General features: G+C 40.3%; 2 protein-coding genes across 2 annotated transcripts in view; both read left to right on the top strand.

Moving 5' to 3' along the window:
* FRRS1 (ferric chelate reductase 1) overlaps positions 1-2,888 on the top strand; it is a 99,197-nt gene extending 96,309 nt beyond the window's left edge. Inside the window, exon 17 of the mRNA XM_075156374.1 lies at positions 2,861-2,888. Coding sequence (XP_075012475.1) covers positions 2,861-2,866 — 6 coding nt within the window. The 3' untranslated portion in view covers positions 2,867-2,888. The remainder of the gene's footprint in view (positions 1-2,860) is intronic.
* A 16-nt stretch (positions 2,889-2,904) lies between these two features.
* PLPPR5 (phospholipid phosphatase related 5) overlaps positions 2,905-14,605 on the top strand; it is a 206,582-nt gene continuing 194,881 nt past the window's right edge. Inside the window, exons 1-6 of the mRNA XM_075156378.1 lie at positions 2,905-2,981; positions 3,839-4,026; positions 6,714-6,761; positions 7,644-7,763; positions 12,183-12,483; positions 13,563-13,717. The gene's annotated coding sequence lies outside the window, so the exon portion shown is untranslated. The remainder of the gene's footprint in view (positions 2,982-3,838; positions 4,027-6,713; positions 6,762-7,643; positions 7,764-12,182; positions 12,484-13,562; positions 13,718-14,605) is intronic.

Here is a 14,605-nt window from a genome sequence, read left to right as displayed (position 1 = left end):
CATGCTTTGATTCACATAATGGAGCAGTCTTGGGGTGCTTTATTGGATCCCTTTCAGATGAAACTGAAGAGGACGATGTGTTCCAAGAGCACATTCAATGCTCACCAACTGCATTCAGCCCCTAATGGGACCTGATTAGTTCTTGTCGGAGGTAAACCCCCATGAAATATGCATAGTGAGGATGTCAGGTCGTCAGCACCAACTGTTTCATTCCACAGCTCTGTTTCTAGTGAACCCTAGGCCTTGCTGATGTATACATAGCCTCTGTCTTGTTAGTATGATTCCTTTTAGCAGAGGTGGTATCTCTCTCTTTGGTGTTGGAAGTCCTTGTGGAAATGTCTCTTAAGAATTATGTTTCTGTGAGACTACACATCCAATTGCAGTGTCTTTAATTTAGAAGGGAAGGAGGAAGGAAATCAGTCTTCTGCCAGAGCCCAGTCTGAGGTTTTACTGAATATATGGCAGATTGCTCAGTGCTGGGGTTTTGCTTTGGCTAAACTAGAGAAGCTGGAATCAACTGCGTTTGGGTTCAAATATCCCCAGAATCAGAGTATTCCCCAGGTACTCTCTGGAGCTTAACTTCAGGCTTGCCCCTTCTACAAAAGTAGGGGAGTGGAGAGAGACACAAAGGGAGGTTTGCTGGCTAGCAACAGGGAAGCGATAAAACGGAGCGTTCTCTCCTTACGCTATATAAATAACCGTTTCTGGAGTCTTCTGGGACACATTTTCATTTCCATTTTCTTTCTTGTCTTCCCAAAAACCTCCTCCCAAAAAGAAGTGATAGAGGCTGACCGTCAAATGTCATGTTTCTTCATGTGATATCTTTTTTGAGAAAGCTTGACTCTAATGAGACTAAAAGAGAAATAAATTTCAGTAATGATGAACTAATGCAGTCCTAATGGAATGCTCCTAGACTGACTGGAATTTAATGGCAAGGCTTTATAGCAGATTTCTGGATTTTAATGAGATAAGCAAAATAACTGCCCTTTCCATGATACTATTAATAGGCTGAACTTGATTGAATTAGAACAGAAGCAGTTTGCAGACTGAGGCAGGTATACTATAGAAACACTGAGTTCAACATCAGTGACATAGCAAAGATTTTTAGGTATAAATCACAGCCACAGGAACCTAAAAAAATTAATTTGGAAAGCTGTACACATTAGTGGATTGGATTGTTGATGCTTCTTCAAGATTTTTTTCTTTTTTTTTTTTTTTTTCCCCCTTTTTCTTTTTCCTGCTCTGTAAAAGCTCAGAGTTCTCTAAGGTTGCAATGAACCCTGGAACAGAAAGTGCACAAATGTCAAATCTGATTGGTTTAAGATCAAATTTCCTCAGTAAGATGGGAATGTTTGGTGCCTATAGGACAGTTCAGAGCAGTTTTGAGGTCATCCTGGTTTTCTGATTTTTACCATGGTTTGGCACTTGTAATTTTATACTATGGTTGAAGCTAGCATTTATTGATATAGCTGAGGTTGATGTGTCTCTAGCACTTAAGAAAAGGAAGTGATCTTCCTTAAGATTTTGGGCAATTATTCTGTGGAATTTAGGTAATCTATGGTAAAACTGTCCTTCAGTTAGAAGTTCAGTCCAAGCAAATGGCTTGAGCGGAACTCACAAAATACTTGATGTGCTTTTCAGATATGAAACATGCTAGTCATTTTTATTCCTCACTGGAACTCAGAGACAGGAAAGAAGCTTCAAAGAGATGTTAATGTAGCAGTGTGTTATTAACTCCTCTTTGCAGTTGGATGAAACGTTGAAGAATTTGGGATAAAACTGAGCTGTCTTAATGAAACAGCATTTTTTTTAATTGTATTATGTACCAAGCTAATAGCTGCTTCAAAATTTTGCTTCATTAACTGGGAAGCATTAAAAGCTCAAAACCACTGTGAAGGATGTGTTAATCAAAAATATTAATGAAATGTGCTGACCTCTAGATATATGTTCCCATGCACAAAAATAAGGGCTCTGTAATTGAGATCCATTAAGTATTGTGGCTATAATGGCTGAGTTAGCAGTCTCAGGTGCTGGCTGGCATTCAATATTGCCAATTTTTTGCTCTGTTAGCTATATAAATGGGGGGGAAAAAGAGAGCCTTAACAGCAATCCAGTCTTTACTAATGGGAAGGTGCTTAAGATGCAAATGAAAAGCTCTCCTATCCCCTCTTTCAATATGTGTAGTAAGCGTATTCAGTCTGTCCTTGCTTTCCTCCTGTTAAAAGAAATTTATTATTTGAGACTGAGCTGTGCAGATTTTTGTGCTGCTCAGTGGTTGTGCTACAGTACAAAGATCATAGATCTCATTCCGATGTAAGGACACCTCTTTCTTTCTGTAGCAGAAACTCATTAATTTTAATACACACCAGTGAAGCAGCTGAGTGGGCTTTGAGGTCTCCTTCATAGCAGCATGTTGTATTGCTTCTGCACGACTGAGTTCATTATTCTTTTATTAAGAAAGCAAGGAGGAATACAGTGTGTACAGTTCTAATGCTATCTTGCTCAGATATCACAGGGCATCAGCACTCTCCAGAAACATAGAGCGCCTGCTTGAAAAATGAAATGAAGCATTCTTTGTTTTGTTTAATCCATGAGTGAGGAACATGTGGCACATATTTCTACATGATTTGCTGCTTCTCTATTTCCTTCTTACTCTAAAGTTACGTAGGTCAAGGCTAGGAAAGTTGGCTGTGTAAGAAATAAATGTCAGCAATGCCATATAGGGCCAATAAAGGACTTGTCTGCATTTCCTCTGCAAACAACTGTATGTAAGGTATTTCCTCAAGCCTCCAATATTTAACTGTGCTGATGTGAGTATTTTTACAGAGGTACACATTTGCTTTCTGTGTTGCTGCTTTAGGATTGAGACTTCTTTCAAGCCTTGGGAGCCCAGTTCCATTTCTGCCAGTTCCTAAATGGGTCTGAAAGTCTCAGCCCAGTTCTGCCAGGATGCACAAGGGAGGCATTCATCCAGTATTCAGGTCAGTGAAGCTTTTTAGGGGAGGCACACAGTGGTGCTCAAGACCTGCGTGTATTGATTCAGGTCCAATTCAGATTTGAATTCAGAATGGAGGTTTGATTCAGCTGTCATGTCCTCCAGCCTCTTTGTCCCACCTCTGTTCTGTCAATACAAATATAAATAGCAAATAGAGGATCTGTAAATTTCAGCACACTGTCATTTGAAGTTAGCTCTCAGGCAGAATATGTGGTCATTTCTGCATATCCAATATTAGCCATATTTTTAATTTGTTCATTAAAGAAGTCTCTATTTAATTTCTCTTTTGATTCTGCAGAATTTCTCAGGACTCAGCTGTGGGGATTAAATCCAAGCAGCCATTCTTAAAGTTTCTAAGACCAAGTCTCCCTTCTTCTTTTCTCTTTTTAGGTTTGTCTCTCCTTACTCTACCTATGTAAATATGCCCCTATGTAGATTTTCTGGTTTGCCCCAAGACTTGTTAATTCTAATTTATAGGCCTGAAAGTCTCTTTGTATCCAGTAACTCCCATACTCTGAAAAATGGGCATCCCAAGCTCCAGCAGAGCCTTATCCAACCTACCTCTCCTGGGCAATCGTTCAGGAAAAAGAATGAAGGAAAGCATATTGGAATGTCTCCCAGTAACCCCATGCTGTTGTCTCCCTATGGTGATCAATTAGTATCCTGTCAAGAACTGCACACATTAATTGATGTGCTGTGTGATAGAGGGTATCTGCTGTGTTTGCTTGTTTGCAGTTCATGTTCTATGTAGTGTCTTTCTGTTCTGCACGGGGAACTGGGGTGTGGCTGGACAGCAGAGAGACAGGCAACCTTGCTTTCTTGTCCTTGTTACCTACATAACAGGTTGAGTTAATCCTTTGGCAGGAAGACAAAGCAGCTGAGCATGTTTTGCTAAGCAGACTTTTGTCTGGCATGCGCAGAGACTAGAGGGCTCCTGTGAAGAACAGAGAGTAGACAAAAAGCCAAACATTGGAAATGCAAACAGAAAAATGCTTTCCTGAGGACCCAGAGTGGTGTGCTGCAATCTAAAGGTGAAGCAAAGTTTATTGTATGTATTCTTCTCACCCATGTCTGCGTTGGTGTCAGTGCTTTCATGGTTCCCTGAGAGTTTCATCAACCACCAAAAATTCAAGTTTTAGCCAGATCAGTGTTTCTGGATCTTTACACAGTACTCTGGTTGCCAGTTGAATGGGAAGGAGGTGAAGGTTGTGATCTCTTGGAAGCAGTGTGCCTTGGGTCAGTGTAAGCTGATTGGAAAGATTCTCTTGCCTTTTATCATTGCCCTGTCAGGCAGAAAATAATATTTGCCTCAGAGTAAGTAAACAACCTGTTTATATTTAATTAAATCACTGGAGGAGTTGGTAACACCCATTTACTGTAGGAGGAAAGGTGTTTTCCATGACCAGATGTCTGCGTTGTTAGGAGGACATAGTCAGGACCCTGGTGGCTGGCATGCTGGAAGTAACTGGCTTGCTATCAAGAAATCTCTGGTGGATGATTGAGGAGAGCTGGAATCAGAATAGCAGGTCTGAGTATGAAAAGACACATAAATCAACATCCTCCCTCTATCTTGAGTGCTCAGTTAGGCAAAGGGAGCTGGATGCCTGGCCAAGAGGCTGGGTAAATATTCTGGGAGTGTGGTGGCTGGAGAGAGAGGCTTGCTGCTTGGACAAAGGCAAATACTTGCTGTGAAATATCTTCACAAAAAGTGTTGAAGCTTCCTACCCAGAGAAGAACTCAGACCTGGAGATAACTGAGATTTAGAAAATGTCAGGTTTTATGAAAAGAGCCAGATGATGGCAGCATAGAATGCAACAGAAAACTGAGAAAATTCCTGGGTTAAGTAGCAAGAGACCTGCCCTTGAAAACTGAGTCAGAGTTCAACCTTTCCATCTCATCCTCCACTTCAGCAGTGGCTTTTGAAATATAGGTTTATGGTTCTGGAAAGAAGAAAAGAAAACAATGATTTTGTTCTCTGTACATGTGCTGATCTTTCATAAGCTATGCAATAGATCAGCTCAGAAATTTTTCTGTGTGGCATCAGAGATAAACAATTCTGCTTCATCTTTTCAGACCCAGAAATCTTGTATTATTTCCTCGGCTGTATAAATTCTTCTAGCAAGTCCTGCCCTCTACAAATAATACCTTCCTAACTCGTCATCAAAACCTGATCTGTAACTACTGCAGCCTCCAAGACAGAATTCAGAATATAGCTCTGGATATAAAGGAAAATACAAGCCATGTGCATGTTAGTTTTTCAAGAGAAAAGCTTAACAGCTGATGTCTGAATCAAAGATGATTGACTTGGGCACCTAAGAAACAAATGTCTTTTTTTGTTGTGTGATAGAGAAGTGCTGTCTCTGTGGCAAAATACCAGCTTGTGTCTTCCTGCAGCACTGTTTACTGGTATTGGCAAAGGACAAGATGATCACTGTGTAGGGGCTGTTTTCTCTAGATCTACTGGTTTGTATTGGTCATGAAAGCAGGGAGTTGGGTTTTAACACAACCCTTCAGAATTGCTTCTGCAGAGGTAGCCATACAATCCTGGGGAAGCAAGCATGCGGCAGAGCACTTTCAGGACACGTACCGTTATGAGATAGGAAGGGAAGACAGTGAAGCAACAGAAGGTCACAGCACATTCACAGCTGCTGTGGATATGCCTTACCTCTATGCTCGTACCATCGGGAAGTCGGATTGCCAAGCTGCTCCAATGGTTTTATTTTAATGTTTATTGACAATGTTCCCCTCACAAGCTTATAGAAATAGTTTCCTGGATAAGCAAAGATAAATGGCTGTAATGCACTTGAACATGGAATGCTCTTCTCCTGACAAGAGACTACAGAATTAATGCTCGTTACATCTGCAAACTCCTCAATCTACTTAGGGTTTAATTTGAAATTTCAAGGACATGGGTACTTTACACTACTGAACACTTACAGAAAGAAGAGATGCTGCGAAGAGGAACTGGGACTGTACCAGCTTCTGAGTTTCTGGGTGGATTGGGAGTGCAATATGTTTTAAGTTCAGCTGTTTTCTGGAATGGCAGACTCTCATTGCTGCTGTGACAGGCTCTGGCTCTACAAATCTCAGTTATTGTATAGTTGGCCCTAGTTTGTAGAGCAGAACTGACTCTTTTGCCTGCACTTCCTGCCATCTGAAAAGGAGGTGGTCTCTTATAAACAGCACGAATTGTCAAGCCCTGCTTCACTGCGCTACTTCGAAAAAACTAAGGACAATAACTTTTATCCTTGTATTTGTGTAAGCACCATCCCTGGGACTGCACTCATCGTGAGTTTCTACCCCAGCACTTGCAAAAGACGAGACTCTGGCTTATTCTGGTTCTATTAGTTGTGATAGTAAATAAGGGCATTGGATCTAGAAAAAAGGGGATATTTCCTTGTGAAACCTATCCAGGACAGCTCAGTGTTATGGCAAGAGAGCAGGCCTCAGAAGAAAGTTGACTTTCCTTTCCATTCCTGAGAGATCTTACAAATAATAGATGTCTGATGGGTTCGTCTGGCTGGTAAAAGCAAATTCAAACCATTCAGTAGCACCGTAAGGGGTGTCTGGAATTCCCATGGACAGAGAAGTGAAGCCCTCATCTAGCATATGTGCAATAAAACAGGAAGGGAAAAATACCTTAAGGGCAGCGGGGGGAGGGGAGTAAGATACCTGTTGCTACTTACTGTCCAATGCAAACTAAAATCCTTGCCAACAGGGACAAATTACTTAATATCCATACAGCACTTTGAAGATCTAAAGTACGGTAAGTGCTATTATTATTATTTTTACTACAGAAGCTAAGATTGCTCTTCTAAATAGATATATTGGAGTTTTAGCTTTAAAACATTGTATTAAAAAAGGCCTGTGAGAAATTTTTCTGAAAAGGAATGAATGATATGGTACATTTATTAACACAGTAATAAAGCATTCACAATTAGGCCCTCCACTCTTGGCCTGGAGGAAAGGAGTTTCTGAGTCAGCATGTGGTGCCATTAAACATATTTAAAGATAGTTTAATAATAGTCTTTTCACATCCTTTTAGTGCATATGACTTCTACTTCAAAAATAAAAACAGAAAATTGTTCCTGGAGGTTGAGTGTACTGCATTCATGCTATTCTGCACCTCTGATTGTAAGTACTACAATCAGGAGGGTGAACAAAACATGACCATGAAAATGGGCATCATGATTATGGAGTGATATTGCTAGTGCACATTTTCCAGGAATGCTAATTAGGTGCATGTCAGTGGTAAGCAGACCTCAGTACATGGCTGTGCTGCTCCCCCTCTGAGATCTGCATTTCTATTCATTAAATCTTTGGTGTCTTTTCTAACCCATAATTTTCAAGACAGCCATGTATGGCTGTACAGTCTCTGCTGTTCTTCCTTTGGAGCGAACAGGAATATCCTGACACTGTATCTTGTCACAGACAATTTTAAGGGTTTGAACAGCTCCAAGAAAACACTTTGCTCCTAATTAGCAGCTAGTTTAATACACAAATGTTTTGCTGCTGTCACATGGCTATGCTGAAAATGTTGCGCTCTTGGTTACAAAAGATTGCAATGCTGGAATGAGGACAAGAGCTGCTGGTCATTTACTACAGAATCAGTAACATTGTCTTTACATCTTTATCTTTTCTGGGATAGGAAGGACCACTGTGGCTAGGTTGTGAGGATAAACGTGATACCAAGACTGCTGTGGCTTTGTATGACCAGGCCTGGATTACTGTGGGTGGACAGCAATTCTTAGAAAGAGAAGATCAAAAGGTAGGAGCTGGAAGCTGAACTTCTTGGGTTCTTTGAAAATCCTTGACTCAAGAATCTCTTTAAATAAAAACTACATTTCCAGTTTCATTTTAAGTGCAGTGAATGATTTTGTAGTAAGTTCTTTTGGGAGCTCTATAAATATGCAGCATAAATTAAATTAGGTTGTATGTCTACTTAATATTAATTTGATTTGTTGAGCAGCATTTAGAATTGCCTTATAACAGCACATAAACATAATATGAATATATCTACAGGAGATGAGACAGATTCTGGGCTGAAACAAAGTGTCAGTCTAGAAGGGGTAGAATTTTGTTAGAAGGGGTAGAAAATGTTACAACCAAAGAAGGTAACATTTTCAAGTAATAGACCTCACTAAAGCAACTTTATGTTGTTTCATTTGAAAATTAAATACTGTTTTCTTTGCTGACTCTGATGTGTATTGCACTCTATCACATGTTCTTTCTCCTACTGTTCATTTTTCCCAAGATGGGTAGAAAGAAAATTTTATTGTATTTGAAACAACTGCTTTTTCTTGATTATTCTAATTTACATAGTGATATGCATGACAGTATCAGAAACTGTCCAGAGCCTCCCACACTACCTCCTAATAACAAATATAAAAAATAGTATAACTTTTCTTGGCCACATTACCTTTTGGGACATTGAGATGATGTATACACATTTACTGTACATAGGCATAGTAAGTCTGCAAAACTAATGTAAGTTATCCACTTAGTCTTGTGTTCTATTTTCAATGTCTATGTTTGCAGATTATTTTAACAGAGTTGCATTTATCAAAAGGAAGAAACTAGTTTTAATAAACTATTGCTTCACATATAGGGTGAAACTATGCAGTTTGCAATTGATTTGTAACTATAATTTACCTGCCTATGTTCCTCTCATGATTTCAGTTTGCTACGACTTTATTCTTCACAACTAGTTACAAGTTGTTTCATAGCATTACTGTGTGCTATTATGTTTTTGCCAAGTTTTACCCCAAAGGTATTTGTATTTCAGTTCTGAGTGAAATTCTTCTGTACAGTAGGTGATTTGCAAGGTGCTTTGTGATATTTGGTGATAAAAGGTGCTATGTAAATTATCTTTACTACCATATGGCCTCTTCATGTTCCCAATTCAAATCCACTGGGAGAAATCTCTTGGCAACATCAGCAGAAGCACATCTGGTCCACACAGAATCTATGACAGAGTATTCTTTTGGTTTGATTAGTCCTTCTATGGAAGTTCAAATGTATTAGGCATAAGAAGAAGAAACAAAGCTTCTCAAAAATGAAAACCACTCTACAACGTGTTTGAGATATGCCAAAAGCTGTTCTCAGTAGAGACAAGCATAACAGATTTTAAATTGGCTTGGTCAGAGTGAAAATCACTTGTAAGGGCACTGCTTACAAACCATCTGGACTTCCAGGTCAATAGTTTGCTGCAGAAATGTTCCAGACCCTGCATATTCAAGCACAACATGCTAGATTTTACTAAGTTCTCCTTTTCCCCTGTTGCTGACCACTGGTGTGCTGATAGGAAAGTAAATGATGACTGTTGGTGCAGCTGTGTTCTGTGTTGCTTTCAGATGAGGGAAACAAGTAGTCTTACCCATGGGATATGCTGATTATCATACCTGCAATGCAGGCAGAGTTTTCTTCTACTGCTTACAGAAAAGCATGCCAAATTTGTGTCAGTGATTCTTTCCATTGCAGCCTCTTGCAATCTGAAAACATTTTCAAAATAAAAATAACAATGCCAGTGAGAATGAACTTTGACAGCAGTATAATGAAATGTGTGGGAGGGAGCACTCAATCTGCAGACTTTGAAAGAAAATCTAATTCCACCTCCAGTCCTGCAAGATGTGGTATTGGACCAAGGACTTTCAGTACAAGCAGCAACAGTGTACAGACTAATTCATGCATGGTGAGAATAATCCCTTTTGGTGCATGCAATATTAATGCTCCAGGGTTTTCTCCATCTGTTGTCACGTATGCTTAAAGTGTAACCTCTCTGCGGCAGGAAGTCACTTTATTGTTTCATGCATTTACTGTGCCTAGCACAGTCAGACGCTGTTAGGGGGTATAATCACTTCTGTAGTACAAATAACATTTTTTTTTTCTTTTGGAGAAGTCACAGGAATGAAGGAATAATAATGTCACTCGTAGGTGTATAAACTATTTCCTAAAAATAGATGTATTTTTTATGACTGAATGCAGGTATAAAAGTTACCTTATTACTTTACTTTAATGAAGGTCCAGATTTTCGCGTAATATAACTTATGGAAATCTACTGACAAATGTACCAAACAGCAGCAGGAGAGGAGACTTTCGGTACTGGTAGAAAGATAAAAACAATAATCATGGTACCTTTCCTTGTGACGGTAGGAAAAGGAAACTGGGCTCCCTGACGGCTCTTGGCTCTGAGGGCACGTGCCATCAACATGATTTCTAAAGCAAGATCTCTCAAAACTGTCACCTCTGCCCAGGCAGAAGCGTCCACTTCTTTGTCCCTTAGCTCTAAGAATCTGGACTGCATTTCTACAGCCATGTTAGGAGGAGCATTCCTATTTGTAATCCTACTGCAGTAAAGAAGGTGACTTCCATGATTATATCAGTGTCGGTCTATAGTGTTTCAGGTGAAATTTTTGTAAGTCAGATGTGTTAATGTCTGGAACGAACGAGGAAAGGGGTGATGGACTTTCCATTGCTTCAAGTAAAAAATGGATGGTTTTTGGTTTTGAAGAAATTCTATGGGCTTCTAAATATCAAATCAGAGGATTTAATGACCCCTTGTGGACCTTATGTGCTAACCATATTAAAATTTTATCAACGATTAAGAAGTAGGTGCATAAAAGGAAGATTCTGTCTCTATATAGCAACTTCTAGAAGAAAATTTGATCTGAGGCTGCCTTTTTTTTTTCCTCTTGGTGTACCGAGTATCCTCAACAATTAATTCCAAGCTGTTATTTTTTAGCTTATTAATAGGTAAGAAATAGATTAGACTCATGTTTGCATATTTACTTATCCTTTATGGTCCTGCTAACAACCTGCACTTTGTGAAGTGAGCAGTCAGCATTTTCCCAGCAGTGTGTGCTGCAACAGCAGAGGAGAGACGGCCATCTTGTTTGCTGCTCTGTTGAAGTACGTCTTGTTTGGCTGATCTGAGGGGGAGAATTACATTATTTGTTGGGAGAAGCTAATAGGTGTCTTTGCATCTTTTGGGTGATGCACATCTCTTTCAAATGTATTTCATAAAATATTCCCTACTGGAAGAGCTTTGGTAAAAGTGCCTTTGCAAAGAGAGACTGCTCGAAGGAGTTAGGAAGGCAGTTGGGAAATGGAATTTTCCTCCAGGAAAACATTCAAGTGATATTTTTTTTTCTTTAAAGAATTTTTTTCATCCTGAATTAAGATAAGAAGCCAACAGTTTGCAGTCTCTCTTGGGGTAAAAACTATGTTTTAGGAGAACTAGGTCGGAAATTTCAGTTCACCTTTAGCTGCTAACAGGCAATACAGCTGCCTCTTGGGAATGGCTGTATTTCTTAAAATCCGTTCAGTTTGCTCATGCAAGCGCTTTTTAGCTGATGGTATATTTCTTTCATTGTAATTTTGACCAGCTCAAATAGTTAGCCAGGCATGGATGTGATTACAGATGTGAGTGGAAGATTGCAATGACTCATTTCACTAAGGAGAATTCAATTTCAACTTGCTCGGACTGTAAGGGATCACACAAATTTCAAACAACTGCTAAAAAGAAGTCCCTTCTGTGAGTGGGGAAAAATAGCACTTTTAATCAAGGAAAACCAGCCAACTATTGTCATTCTTAGAGCAGTGCGAGTTTCACTTCACTGGATCCCAGAAAATGTCCTGATTTTTCTCTTTATTGGGTTTCTCTGTACTGGGTGTCTGTGGCGAGGTGCTGGCGGCAGGGGGCTGCAGGGGCGGCCTCTGTGAGGGGAGGCCGGGGCTGCCCCATGCTGGGCACAGCCGGTTCCAGCCGGTTCCAGCCAGTTCCAGCAACCCCACAGCAGGGCACAGCCGAGCCCCTCAGCCAAGCTGGTAGTGCCTGTGTGCAAGCATGTTTAAGAAAGGGCAAAATGCCACAAAGGTGGTGAGGAGTGAGGAAAAAAAGTGTGAGAAACAGCCCTGCGACCCCAAGGTTGGACAAGGAGGGGGAGGATGAGGCGCTCCAGGTGCTGGAGCAGAGATCCATGACGTGAATGAGATGAGAGCTCCCTAACACAAGCCAGCAGGTTCCCTCACATCTCTCCAATGAAGGGATGCAAATGTCTTTCTAGTGTTTGCTGGTTACAAGCTGTGGCAGAAAATATCTCCGGTAGGGGAGAGCACATATCTTTCTGAGGGAAATAATAATGTATATTTTTGCCTTAATCTTTTCATGTGTGTGTTTGTATTTTAGATCTTCTGAAACAAGAAACAAGAGAAGAATAGCTGCTTAGGAGACAGAAAATACACAAGTATTAATATTTAATTCTCTAACTGGGTTGTTCACTTTTTGGTCATAATGCTTAAAGCACTTGACTGGAGACTGAAGAGATGGAAAACCTGACCATCCCCACTAGGGATTACAACAAAATCTCTGCAGGGAGTTTTTCCAGAAGGTGAATTACACTGCCAGTCAGGCTGCAGAAAGCAAGAGCCCAGCCACAGACCACAGTCAGCAATGAAAAAGCAAATCAGTGCCCTGTGCTAGAAGCAAGGTAGGTTCCTTAGTTACAGTTTCTGGTCACTGGGCCTAGTACAGGTAGCCCTCTCAGCCTCCCCCTATTTTCTTTTCTTTTCCAAAGGCAGTGAGATATTTAATTAGCTACAGTTTGTTTCTTTTTATAGTGAAAACAAATATTTGCAATGTTCTTTATGCAGTACAACATGTTATGTCTGATGCAGCCTTACAGAATGTGAGCTCAAATGGATTTTTAAAATTTGCACAACTGGAATTTCTTTTTCTGTTATTTGCCCAGACAACTGGTACTCTCTTGCACATGCATGTGCGCGCGTGCGCGCACACACACACACACACACAGAGGCATGTTGATGGTTTCTGCTGTACTTAACGCTGCTGGGAAATGCAGAATTTTTTTTTGTATTTGTGACATGTACTTTGCTGCTTTCCTTAAAGCAGCTTAAAATCTTATCTGGGAGGTCAGGTAATTTACGCTGGCTGCATCCTGGGCAAAAAGAGCAAGTCCTCTAATGGTATCACAGTGGGATGACTGGGATTGCCAAACAGCACATCTTTCTGGAGAATATGCACAGACACTTAATGGTTAGGTGGAAGCCATTTAGTGATTATATAGAAATAATCTCTTTTATAGAAATAATCTCTTTTATAGAAGTGTGTCCTCACACTTCTTACAAGATCACTGAAATATCTTCCTACTTTAGGCTCATCTCCCTCTTCCTCCATTATGGGTCGAGTGAAAGAGTTTGTGAGGCTATCCTATGTGATGTTAGTGAAAGGGAACAGATACAAATCTTGCAAGGAATTTGCTGCACGCTGCTTAGATGAGGGAGGACCATGAGCAGTCCACAGCAAAAACTGGCCAGAGCCAAGACACATGTACCAACGAGTCCTATCTGTTAAGGGAATTATCTGTATTTTCTAATGACAGAGGTTTTCTTTTATTCCAATAACTTTAAGTGCTTGGTGAGTATGCAAGATGGACAGTCAGAGGTGATACCTTGTATTAGACAGACCAGTTGGTTGGAAAAAATGAGGTTTTGGGCACAGAAAAGGCATTAAGGACCATGTGTCTTGAAAACTTGTCTTTTTTTCTAGCTCTTGGTTTGATGAAAGAAATCTGCTCTTCTGGTCAGCAACCCCAAGATGTGAAGCAGCATGCCTGGGAGCTATGTCCGAAGCTTTTGCCATCTCCCTGTTTGGCTCTAACTCTGTTTGGGCTTTGGGGCAAAAACTTTGGAGCATCACAGCAGGTAAAAGGAGAAGTATTACACAAAGAGGTCTTGAAAGCCCCAGAACTTGCTGGGTGGGAATTTCTTCCATTCTGCAGCTTCTGCAGAACTTAACACTGAGGCTGGTCCCTGAGGGGTCCTTTCTGTGGCCTAGAGGTGGGGCAGACCCGTGCTACCTGTAGCTTGCTTCAGGAAGATTGCTCCGACTCACGGGCTGTTTGTGAGTAGGCAGGGTTTGACTATCTGCCTCTTCCCTGAGCACATCAAGAAAACTGCTTATGGGCTGGATAGCCCAACCAAACAACTTTAAACATGGTAGTGTGTTCTAATCCAAAGTACCACAAAAAATAAGACACTTTCTCACTTTGCAAAGCTTCCTGCGCATTTATTTACTTATTTCCTGTGTGCAGTTAGAATATTAAAATCAATGTTGTTATTCACCTGAGTATATACTGTTTGACACCAGCAGGGATTGCAGAATCAGGTCCTCATCTGAATTATTTAGAATATGAATTTGTATAAATCAGGGACTAAATCAATTACAGTCACTGGAGATGATCCAGAATCCTTTCTGTGTTTCAATGTAAAGAGAGTGAGAGCTCTCTTTTTTAATTAGTCTTTATAGCACCTACTTGTACCCTTGGCAGTTTAACTGAACTTAACCAAACTGAGATCTCATCAGGTTTTAATTGTGTGGTTAGAGCATTATTAAAATAAGCCATCAAATGGTCCTGAAAACACAATCCTATGTACCCCAGTACCTAGGGTTCATAAAGACATATAATCCCTAAATGCCTGAGCACAAATTAGTCTGGGTTAGGTGGATAAGTAGAGAAAAGGTTGTCCTGTGGTAATGCACAATCATAAGAAATTGTTCTCTTAAACTTTCTGGTTTTAGTCTGCAGCTGG

The sequence above is a fragment of the Calonectris borealis genome, chromosome 8 (genome assembly GCF_964195595.1).
Source record: "Calonectris borealis chromosome 8, bCalBor7.hap1.2, whole genome shotgun sequence".
NCBI classification, from domain to species: domain Eukaryota; kingdom Metazoa; phylum Chordata; class Aves; order Procellariiformes; family Procellariidae; genus Calonectris; species Calonectris borealis.
The sequence above is the reverse complement of the archived record's forward strand: the minus strand, read 5'-3'. Positions and strand labels throughout refer to the sequence as shown.